This window comes from Papaver somniferum, chromosome 5 (genome assembly GCF_003573695.1).
Source record: "Papaver somniferum cultivar HN1 chromosome 5, ASM357369v1, whole genome shotgun sequence".
NCBI classification, from domain to species: Eukaryota; Viridiplantae; Streptophyta; class Magnoliopsida; order Ranunculales; family Papaveraceae; genus Papaver; species Papaver somniferum.
In genome coordinates, this window is record NC_039362.1 from 175,197,086 (window position 1) to 175,209,549 (window position 12,464).

The 12,464-nt window shown below is 36.6% G+C and overlaps 2 protein-coding genes across 2 annotated transcripts; one reads left to right on the forward strand and one right to left on the reverse strand.

Moving 5' to 3' along the window:
• Window positions 1–59: 59 nt before the first annotated feature.
• On the reverse strand, window positions 60–855 carry LOC113278196 (NDR1/HIN1-like protein 10). Its single transcript, XM_026527098.1, has one exon. The coding sequence runs from the start codon at window positions 743–745 to the stop codon at window positions 164–166; it is 582 nt and encodes a 193-aa protein (XP_026382883.1). The 5' UTR covers window positions 746–855; the 3' UTR covers window positions 60–163.
• An 8,720-nt stretch (window positions 856–9,575) lies between these two features.
• On the forward strand, window positions 9,576–10,806 carry LOC113280115 (purine permease 3-like). The gene has a single exon (XM_026528770.1). The coding sequence runs from the start codon at window positions 9,646–9,648 to the stop codon at window positions 10,804–10,806; it is 1,161 nt and encodes a 386-aa protein (XP_026384555.1). The 5' UTR covers window positions 9,576–9,645.
• The last annotated feature ends 1,658 nt before the right edge of the window (window positions 10,807–12,464 follow it).

Below are 12,464 nucleotides of genomic sequence, written 5' to 3' on the forward strand. Positions count from 1 at the left end.
CAATAAGATCAATCATTTTGGTAACAAATACAGCATATTGTCATAAACAATAAATAATGTACTAGACAAATAAAAAAATTGAGCTAGAAACAACATATACAATAAATCATCAAAAGAATTACAAAGAATAGACTATAGACAGTATCGTCGCTAATGAACGGAATCAGTAACCGTATCCGCACTTCTTAGGCGTGAAGCCAATTGCAGGATTAGAACCTGCCAAAGGGACTTCAAACTCACATTTAACTCTAGGCTTGAACTTAGTAGTCTTAACAACACCAGCTTTGAATCTCATCTTAAGATAGAGTTTAACTTCAACGTTGAATTTCCCATCTACCATATCTTTATTATATTCACCTTGTACATTTGGTAAAAGCCTCTGCCCTTTGAACACTGGACGAAGAATAGTGGTATTCTTATGGCCTTGATAAAACGGTGTTAACATGACTGAATCAAATCTTCGACCATCATAAAACGCTCTAGCTTCAATCTGATCATAGTAAACACCGATTTTCTTGTTCGGGTTTCTCAAGTTCAAGTCTACTGTAAGATCGTAATGAAGCATGTCGTTGCCAGTGATGTTGAACTGGGTAAGCGAAGCATCTGTGACGTTGAATTTCAAGTGGTTTATCGGACGAAGTATTAACCAAACAATAAGAACTGCTAACCCTAAAGCAATGAGAATAGAGAGAATGATTTTGAAGATGCACTTTGGAAGACAACATATTATTCCGAAACATCCCATTTTGTGTGCGCAAAAGTATGAAGTAGAACAATTAAAAGTGGTGGTGTTGAATGAGTCGCTTGTAGTTGGCGTAGATGAAGAGATATGTGTTGAAGTGAGATATGAATGTATAGGTGGTTCTTGCAGCTATTTATAGGAGGAGGTGAGAAAGAAGACCAGAAGACATTCGATATATAAGTTTCGCTAAAACACGAAACCGAGTGAATTCTGATCATTTTGTTGACATTTTTTCACGCGTTTTTCTTTGTATTCTACTCTTCTTCCTCGTATATTCCTAATGGTTTCTTCTAATGGTAGGTTACGTATATTTACATATGACTGCGTTGTTTGAATGGTTTCAGTCGTTAATAGGGGGACCGGTTTACTTGGTGTATATCAACATACAAATAAACCAAAACAACATTTGCCTTGGAGTTGATACACCCCAAGCAAATCCGTACCCCATTAGCAGCCTTGGACTAGAGGCCACACCACACAATTCTGTTCTCAAGGCATTTAATCTAAAGAGAGGGTAGAAACTCATTGACCGACTTTGACCAAACTTTATTGACCTTGAAAAGTAAATGCTGCCAGTATAAGCTGGCCAACCGCCGATTCCACCTCTCCTCGAACTTTTTCCATATCTAGTGCAACCGTTTCAAATCAGTCACACCTGCAACCACCGCTCAGTCCCTAATTATCCCATCAACGCGTGTCCAACCCTACCTTCAAGTACACACGTTTCGCATTCTCATTGGTTCCTTTATTTCCTCCATCATCAAAATTTTCGAATACCGCGAAAACCAGTCTCTAAAGCAAAACTTTCCCCTAACAAGTGTTCGATAAAATTGAGGAAATAATTCTTCACAGAAACATTTTTTTTCTCTGCTTCACCGTGTAATGGTGAATCTTGTAAGAAATCGAAAGAAGGTTTTTTCTTTACATCGTCCTCCTGATGGAAGTGCCTTCCGAGAATGGTATCTCTCTTTATAGAAATCCTCTGTTTTTGAAACAGAGGATTTTGCTTCTTCATGTATGTTTCATTTGTATCTGTTAAGTCTTCTTAAGAATGTTGTTTTAGTGAACTAATCTGATGAAATTTTCCTTGCAGGGAAATTTCTCGAGATTGTTATTGTATCGGAGAGAGTTCGAGAAATGGAAGTGCATGTCAGTTGAAGAAAGAAGCCGGTTTGTCCCTGAGATGGTGGATTCGGCGTATGAGAGGATGTTGTTCAGAGATTTCCATGTTGAATGAACCGCTGGTAATTTGAACATCTGGAGGAAATTTGGGGATATCATAATGTGTTGATGATACTCTGGTGATTTCTTCTTCTTACCAAAGGCAAGTCATTTGTCACTTTGGCTATTGTAGAAAAATTAACATTAGGTATTTAGGATCGGTTCCTAACTGCGGATACACATTTTTCTCTTTTCTTTATCGGAGGGGTGTTCATAACGATTTTCTCTATGTAAAGAAAAATCGTTATTTTCAGAGAATTAGCTAAAGAAATTCTATCATATCAGATCTCTTCAGTTGGTGAATTACCGTAAGATAAAAGTGCAGTGGCAACATGACAGCCATTGCAGCTCTGAGGTTCTGCTCAACTGAATCGAATTTTCTTTGCAATGCCAACTTCAATTTAGAGCACATTCAAGTATGAATTTATAATTTTGCATCATTTTTAGGACTAATGCTTTCAGAATAATTTTGCATCATTTCCGAAGGATGTATTCCACATGAGCGTGCAGCTGCTAACTATTGTATGAGCAATTAGAATTACCATCCTCACCCATATAACAAAGTGGGATTGACCTGACTCTTAGCCACAAAAACTTCTCAACATTTTACCACAAAAAGTCGATGCGTTTACAAATATTGGCCATTTTTACCAATACAGTAACACCTGATGACCAGAGAAACTCAACATACGCGTAGGATGGGTGATGCAAGTAGTAATAGGGTCAAAGTAACAGCAAAAGGGGATGTGGTGCTAAACCTTCATCATTCATGCGAACACCAAATCCTCCTCCTTTATCCATATGTGTCTGACATTTTTAGGACCCATACTTATTTGAAACCCAATTACTCTCAAGCCCGACTACACCTGACTACACCCATGGGATGAACAAACTCAGAATTTGTTCATTTTGCTCCCACTATGGAATGAGCAAACATGAAAAATGGATGTTCAAAATTAACAGATTTGTTGATTTGAACATCGAGTCGTAACATCCAGCGCGCGTTTAATGATGCAACACGCGATTAAAGAACAAACGCCTGCGATCACCGAACAAACACCCGCGATTAACAAACAAACGGAGGCGTTCATGGGAAGATCGCCCACTACAAAAAGTTACAAACACCTCATTTCTTTTGATTTTTAACTATTAAAGAAACATTTTAATATTTATAACTTTTTAGTTTATATGAATAAAATTATTTGTGGAACCCAACTCTTATTAATTTAAATAAATAAAAATCATTAGGGAGACCCAATTCTTATTGTTTTTTTTTCCATAGTGGAGAATCTTGTTTGACCATCCAAGTGGCTGAACGAACAAATATATTTGAACATTATCATAGGAATTGGTCTAACATATTTATGTAAATATCTAGCATATTTATGTTCATGTAGTTGATCTGTTGAAAGAGTTACTAGCTATATTCAGAATTTGAAATAGATCATATGGGGATGTTATTTGAAGAAATCCAGGTTGAAATGCAGTTGTGATGTGGAGGAAATGTGCAGCACGATGTCGCTGTGTTGATACTCTATTAATTAACCTGTCATATTTGGCTTAGGAATAAAAACATGGAACACTAGGATTGTTATTAGTGGAAATACAGATTGTTCTCAAATTTTCCAACCCGCAGTTGAAAAAAAACACAAAATTGGTTAAAAAAACCAAAATCAACAATTCTTGGGTGAAAACGACATTTAGATTTTGATACTGTTTAAATGGATAAAAATGTAAAAATAGCCAGGATGTAAACAGTTTCATCCTATCCATTTTCAAATATTTTTTCTTTTTTTTAATTTACATCAGGATGTATCAAGTTTCATCTTTGCTATTTTTTAAGTTTAAGTCAGGATGAATCCAGTTTCATCCTTGTTATTTTTTTTTGTGTCCATTTCAGCCATACAAATTTTTACTCGTTCATTTGGACAAATTACCAATTTTCCAAAAAAAAAACACAAAATTGGTTAAAAAGACCAAAATCAACAATTTCTGGGTGAAGTGGACAGTTAGATTTTGATACTGTTTAAAAGGACAAAAATGTAAAAATAGGCAGGATGTAACCAGTTTCATCGTGCCCATTTTAAAATACTTTTTCTTATTTTTAATTTACACAGGATATATCCAGTTTCATCCTTGCTATTTTTTATATTTAAACTAGGATGAAACATCCTTACTATTTTTTTTGGCCATTTCACCCAAACTATTTTTTACTCGTCCATTTAAACCGTGATTTAAAAATATTTGGACAAATGACTCATTTTCCGAAAAAAAAAAAGCTAGTTAATTTCCAGCAATGCAATGAGCCCGCCAGTGCACGCTCTTGAACAAAATGGGGAATGGTCCAAATAATCCTTGCACCTTTCCATCGTGCTTTTGCATAAAGTAAACAAACCATAAGAACTCCCAACCCATGAACCAAAGCATCGGCATGTCTAATTTTTTTTGGCAAATATGCCTGCTAGAGTAGCTAGGAAATTCGATTCAATTCAATCCACATGTTTCATAGCACAATCACAACCGTACGTCTATGACAATTACCTCGTTCGGATACAGCCGTTGGATCAAACAATCGGTTCTATAACCCTAAAATATGAGCCTTAAATAGAGACCTCTTCTTGCTGGTTGGATGGAGCCACGGCGGAGGCAACCCCAATTAGTATTCTTCTTCTTCTTCAGCAACAAAAACGCCGCCACACTAGTAATTGTTCTTCCAGACACATCCAACAATCCTCCAACTCTTTCTTTCCCGGCCATATAAAAACTGTTGTTCCTGATGCCATAAAACTACCAACCATTAGGTAAGTAAGATCTCTATTGACGAGCTCTTTGAGTTAAGGGATTGAAGAAAAGAAAGAGAACTAGCTAGTGTTCTCTCTACCGTAGCTCATTCCAATCAGCTTTAAGAGCTGTCTATTAAAGGTTCAAAGACCTACCTTTTGAGTTTAGGTTGACATGTGATTTCCTATTATCACATTTTAACCCTAAACTGAACGGGGCAGATTTTTGATTTTTAAATAGAATTGATTCGATAGCTGAGTGGTTTTGATGATACACAACGGCGGAGAGAACCCACTTCCGTTCTTTTTTTTTCAGACCCTTCAGCAGTAAGCCAACATCAGATTTTTAACCTATGTTCACAAAACAAAACCATGTGTGATTGTTCACCGGCATCGGCAGGAAATAGCAGCTTATATCACATAACGGTCGTATTTCTCATCACCATCATTGGTTTATAATTTTGTTTTTATTTCAGCAGTCAAAAAACTGGTAACAAAATCATCTTTAGGTTCTTCACATTCTCCTTCATTTTTTTCATCAGACCCCTTCACAATTGACCAACAACATCGGATTTTTCATTCATGTTAATCAAAACAAAACAATGTCTTATTGTTCACTGGCATCATCTATGATCTAGTTTTCAAATATTAACTAAGATTATCTTTTTAATAGGTATATGTGCTCTGCCTCTGCGGTCCATTATTCGTAATAGAATGCATCAGCCGCGACAGGAATATGGATCTGCTGTGGTGGATCGAATACTCGCTGTATTGTACAGTAGTACAGTAAGACCGGTATCGACTCCACCAAATAGAACCTTCCGGCATCTGATTCACCGGGTTACTTTTAATTAAAACTTTTGGGAGGTTGCAATGATTCTTTAGTTGCCTGAGTAGGACACCATACGTAGCCGTCCTCTTTTCTTGAGCTTTTGGATTTTTGTACGAAGACCTTACTTTCTTGTCTGGTGCTTGCAGACCGGTCATTTTCATTGAGTCTCTCAATTTTTTGGATCATTAGTAGACCGTCAATCTACAATGAGAAGCAAATTTCAAGATACCCATCAGGCATTTTTTGAAAGACGATCCCAAATAAAGTGTTTCTTGCTAGCACTAGTATAAATGATCACTCGACAGATGTTACTTGATAATCCATAAATATTTCTTTAATAACGGTAGCTTAAACAACACATGTACAACCTTCTCGCATAGAAGTCGTTCCAGAGGTACCGCCCAAATAAACAAGGACAAAACAGTCCCTCACATAAACGTGGGCCTCATGGAATGGGAGTTTGCATGGGTTGGGGCCAATACAAGAGATATGTGAGGGGACGGTTTTGTCCTTATTTATTTGGTCGGTACATGAAGAATTATTGCTCAAATAGATGGCATTACAAAACAAGTAGCTTCTAGGGACGGCTGTTTTGAAAAAACCTTCCCTAAAGAAGGATATTTGGGACGGTGATGGCCTAACCATCCCTAATAGTCATAAAATATTTAAATCAAGGTTAAAATATGTCCGTTCCAAAAAGAAAACATGGTCAAATAGTATTAGTGACGGTGGAACAGGGAACGGTACATAAACCGTCCCTAATACCTCTTGGGACGGTTTTTTGTCCTCTTGTGACGTTTTTTGGCCGTCCCAAAGGGTCTTCTGTTTTGTAGTGTGGGTTCTGTGGTTTTTGGCATCAGTAGGAGGTCCATTTTTAGGGCCCATAATCAGAAGTTATGTGAGAAGGTTGTTTTTGGGTCGGTAAAATAGGCTGTATGTTAAAGAAATTAGAAAATGGAAAAACAATTTAAGACAAATTATTAAGACAATAAGTTGATGTTTCTGATGCCGAACAAGAATCAACATGCTTTTGTTTTAAACAACATTCCACAAAAGATATTTGTTGTTATGTTGTTGATGCACCTCTTTAGAGTTTGGGGGATTCACGAAATGAAGATAACTAGGGTTCTCTCCACTGTGGCTCATTCCAATCACCAATAGGAGCTTTATTTTGATGTTTAAAGATCTTCTCGTTTAATTTAGGATTAGTATGTAATTTATTGGTAATATGTTATTTATTAACCCTAAACTAAACGAACATATCTTTAAGCTTTAAATAAAATGGCTTCAATAGATAAGTGACTTTAACAAATCATTTCTTCAGGAAAGTAGAATTGATATACAATGACAGAAATATGATAATTCTCATTTTTTTTCATCAGACATCTTCGCAACAAGCCAACAGCATAAGATTTTTTTGCCAATGCCATGTTTAACCAAAATAAAACCATGTTCGGTTGTTTATCAACAACTTATCACATAGTAATAAGATTTCAAATGAACATTACAACAATTGAACTGATCACCTAAGTAAGGTTAAGGTTCCGTCGAAGAGAGTCATAGGTTTTCAAATGAACATAACAACAATTGAACTGATCACCTAAATAAAGTTAAGGTTCAATCAGAGAGAGGCTTAGGTTTTCAAATGAACATTACAACAACATAACTGATCACCTAAATAAAATTAAGGTTCCATCGGAGAGGCTTTTTTGATTTGCAAGCCGGATTATTTTCAATTTTCACTTGCTCTTGACTTTAGGTAATCGGTAAAGAATTTTGGCGCTAGCGAGTTTCGAACTCAGGTTACTGGTATCATCACCCAGTGACTTTACCACTGTACTACAGTGGCACCAGTATTTTTTCTTGATTTTCACCCAACAAAAGTACATGTTGGTGCCGGTGCCGTTGTAGTATAGTGGTAAAATCACTGGGCGATGATACCAATGACTTGAGTTCGAAACTCGTCAGTACCATATTCTGTACCATGGTTTTCAAAAGCGTATGCTTTATGCTTCGCTTCAATTTTTTTCAGAAGCACTCTGAAGCGTTCTGACTGTGAAGCGCGTAGTCAATGATTTTGACCAAAATTAGAAGCGCAAAATGGTCAAATTTCAAGAAATAATGTTCTAAAAATTAAAAAAAGATGGTGGGATTCAAACCTGCCACTTCGTGTGTGGTATTTGAATGCTTAAACACTGTTCTACATGATTATCTAGGACAATATTTAACTATATTTTATATTTATAAATATTTTTATACATACTAATAATATATCAAATACTGTTCACGCTTCAACCTACGCACAGAAAAAAAAAGTATCCTTTGGTCAACGTGAAGTCAAAAGATTTAAACGGTCTTGCCCTTGAAAAATGATTTCGTTGGAAACTTAGAACCACACATGTAGCTGTCCTTGAGTTTAGACCGTCATCTCATTGTATCTCTAAATCTTTTGGATTATTTGCAGAAAACTAAAACCAATTTCCCAAAACACACCAAAAAAATCAGTCCAAAAAACCAAAAAATGATAAATGGTGTGTTTCAAAACACGGTCCATCTCCTTATCTGTTCATATTATCGTGACAATCAAATCCGGCCCACCTGAACGATGATTAGTTAGAGCCCATTTCGTAATAAGTGATGCTCAACAATGAATTCCGAGTGTTGCAAGATTGAGTTTGTTTCACATATCTCGTGATTCATTTTGATCCTTAGTTTTCTACCGCCACGCAGCATGCTCGAACGTAACGTAAGATCTTTGATCTTTTAATGAGAAGGTTATTCGTACTTTCTGGTCCGGGGTTGTACTGTACTGAATCCGGTTTGGTGTTCATATGAGAAACAAACGCCACATACTCGGAAATTGAGAGCATCGTGCTGCAAGCTTTTATTGTTAATAATTTATGTCGAAGGAGGGGCCAATGACCGCGTTTGCAAGCGCGACACGGCGTCACCGCACTCGTGAAGATCGATAGTATTTCCTTTTGTTGCGCATAAATAATTCTTGTTCTAAGATTTCTTTAAGTAATGAAAAAAAGAAAAAAAGAATGAATTAGTAGGTAATTTCCATACCTACTTCCACAAACTTCTTTCTCTCAAAGGAACATTCTCCGTCAATTTGCCGACATCGACCTCAACATCTTTTGTAGTAATGAATATTTGCATGTCATTGTCACCAAAATTTTAGCTGATAACATCAGATAAAGTATGGGAAACTTTGACCTCTTAGTTAACGACGTTCATCTCTATGTATCCTCCTGCACACAGCTTGTGTGTTACATAATCTGTCTGTTTGACGGATCCAAGAAAAACAAAGTTAACGGCGTTCATTGACTCAACCCAAATTTAACAGTTGTCTGAACCCCTAGACCATCTGGAAGCCCCATAAAAGACTACTACTTTCATAGATATCGTCCAATCAAAGAGTAGAAGAAGAATCAAGGATTAGTCGCATATAATGTGTCATCTCACTGATCTTTCTCGTCCCTTGCCATGTCGATAAACTAGAATGAAAAATGGGAATGTCAACGCATCTGGAAATAAATGTTTGATGAACCGGTCCTCATGACACGTTACTAATCATGTATCTCGTGTTTAGAGTATGAGCATCTCGTCATGTGTAGTTGTAAATGTGTACATGAATCAACATTATGCAAGGTGTGTGTAAAGCAAGCAAAAACTAACAACTCCATAAAATATATAGTCTTAGACACTTAGTTACTCTTAACTTCTTTCCATGAAATCAAGACAAAATATGAATGTAGAAAGCAGGTGAGAAATTTGGTTTAAATACTCCTTTCACGCTAGTCACATTGTTATGTTTCTTATAATTAATTAAATGTATCGTGAAACACGTCCAAAATTTCCCATTAACAAGATATAACAAGTCCAACACTGCACAAAATGACAGTTCAAAACATCCTGCTCTATATAAACACCACATATATCTAGCTAGTGTATATGTCATCTCTCACTCTTCAATCAACTGACATTGAAAGAAATACTTAAAACACCTTGTTGTTTGTATCCAAGTCGGCGACTGAGTCTAGAAGCATCATACATTCAAAGAAAATATGTCTGCGTTGCATATTCAAATGATGGAGGAAGGAGTTTTAAGCCCCGAAATCAAACCTAGTACACCTTCAAAAAACATTAAACTCTCTGACGGTATTCATGGTGATGATGGTGGCGACTTGAAGTTGAAGATGAATAAACAATCTATCATGGAAAAATGGGGACTTCTCGTGTTGTACTGCATTTTTGCAGCAGTGGGTTTTATTGGTGGACCGTTGTTACTTCGAGTTTACTTCTTACATGGTGGTAGTCGTAAATGGTTATCAAGTGCATTACAAACAGCTGGATTTCCGATACTTCTCATGCCACTTGCTATCCATTACGCTAAACGTGATAAAGCAGTACCGCAAATCGATTTTTTTGCTTCTCCCAAACTCTTACTTTCAAGTATATTTATTGGTATACTACTAGGAGTTAGCAACTTCATGTACTCTTATGGTTTATCGTTCCTTCCCGTTTCAACTTCGTCGATTCTACTCTCAACGAACCTTATTTTCACAGCCCTTTTTGCCTTAATTCTTGTTCGACAGAAATTTAGTCCTTTTTCGATCAATGCTATTGTAATAATGACACTGGGTTCAGTCTTACTTGGTGTTGGGCAAAACGGTGATCGTCCTGAGGGTGTCACTAGTTTGCAATACTTACTAGGTTTCATTTTATGTATTGGTGCTGCTGCTTCAGGGGGATTAGCCTTACCTTGTATAGAGGTTGCTTACACTAAAGCCAACCAAGTAATGACATATCCTATAGTGTTGCAATATCAATTTTTCATGGCGCTTTCAGCTACGGTTTTCAGTATCATAGGAATGGCTGTAAACAAGGATTTCCAGGCAATGCAGAGAGAAGCAGATGAATTTGGATTAGGAAAGATGGAATACTATTTAGTGTTGGTCTCAAGTGCAGTAGTGTGGCAAATTTCATATATTGGAACATTAGGGATTATATTTTATGCAACATCTATCTTTGCTGGAGTTGTTAGCGCAGTGTTACTTCCTCTCACTGAAATCGCGGCTGTAATTGTTTTCCATGAGAAGTTTACAGGTGAGAAAGGAATGGCTTTGGCTATGAGTGTTTGGGGCTTCCTTTCTTACTTTTATGGAACGTACAAGGAGAGCAAAGTACAAACACAAATAGATAGTACTAAAAACCAGCCCAAGTAAATGATCATCACCGCAATAGCTAGTGGCCAGCTAGTTCAGATGATGAAATTAATATTGTATACTGGGATATTTTTATAATGGTTTAGAAGTGCACGCATATATATGTGTCTGCGATGAGTTGAGAGAGTGTGGGAGCTGAGTCATTTTTTATAAGTATTGTAATCAATAATTTCATACTAAGAAATATATATACTTTTTATGAATCATCTTTCAAAAATGTTTTATGGACAATGTTTGCAACACCATTATCTGTTCTTCCAATTTAAGGGAACCCCTAAACACATTCAGTTGTTACTTTTAATACCAGCCATGCTATTTATATGTGTACCTCTCTTGAGATGACAAAGGTCGAACCCCCGGCTAACTATTAAACCAGTGTTACTAGAATCATTCCAAATTTATAACTAGCAACAATCAGCTCTTCGCATTCAACAATTTGCGATAATGACAAGCATTTTATTTTATAAAAAGATATCTAATACTACAGTTAAGAAAGAAGATATATATGCGGGGTGTGGTCGGTATAAAGAGTTTGGGTTTGATCAAACTCTATCTTGACTAAATTTGTTCATAAAGTTTAGGAAATCTTAAGAGCCAAGTTAGGAGAACTTGTTTCCAAAGTTAGGGCTTCTTAAGGACCAAATTTGTTTCTCTATATATATGATTAGAATTATAGGTTTGTAGAAATCCAATCTAGAAGAGTGGTAAATCCTTGTGCTTAGGATTTTGGTCTCTTTGGTAGGCAGGGTCGTGTGCTACCGTGAAGGTCAATATCGGTGTGAGAGAAAAACTTGTAGAGAGAGGATTTTGGCGTTCTAATGTGTAGGGTTTGGGGCTTTTCCCGAAACCTAGTTTCTAGTGTTTCCCTGTTTCTCCTCTGTTACTATCAACTATGAAGATGGTGTAAAAGAGAAGACATGAGGCTGGTTTGGCAAATGTTAGAGAGTTGATTTTTATGATTTCTCCAATGGCGTTCTCGGGTATGTCTTGCTAACTCTTTGTCTTGTCTTGGGTTGCGGAATGAGCACGTAATGGTCTTTGATTTAATGGAAGTTTTTCTGGTGGTGTTGGTCGTGGATGTAGCCTGTAAAGGTGAACCACGTATATTTTTTGTTGTGGTTGTGTGTTTCTTTATCATCTGTCTATTTCTTATAATTTCTCTCATGTTTGGTACAGATCACAAATTGCCCTTTGTGATCCTATGATTCCGCTGCGCTCGGGGTGCCAATTTTCCCAACAATTGGTATCAGAGCCAAGGATGGGTTGGTGTGATTGAACCTGGAGTTGGACGATGGTTTATTGTTCGGGTGGAGAGATATGTTTTTTGAAGATAATGTTTCAACCGGTGCTTACACAAAGATGGATTTGTGATGTGATTTACAAATCAGAGGGTCAACTTGGTAGAGGTGTATGTTCTTCTTTTGGTTTTATTATGTAGTATGGGATGCAAAATAAGGATGAATGAGGTGGAATACATATTTACTTGTTGACGAATGTTAGTAATCAAACACTATAAAGAATGGGTTACAAAGTTTGAATAAAGAATGGGGTCATGAGATCTCATGTATAAGCAAGTCCAGCAACACTTCGAAATTATGCACGAGATGTTATAGATTTATGTTCTTAAGTCTATGTTAAAGTATTCTTGATGGCTTGCA

Excerpts from the sequence above, each read along its gene's own strand:
- LOC113278196 (XM_026527098.1), bottom strand. The coding sequence starts at position 745 with ATGGGATGTTTCGGAATAATATGTTGTCTTCCAAAGTGCATCTTCAAA.
- LOC113280115 (XM_026528770.1), top strand. The coding sequence starts at position 9,646 with ATGTCTGCGTTGCATATTCAAATGATGGAGGAAGGAGTTTTAAGCCCC.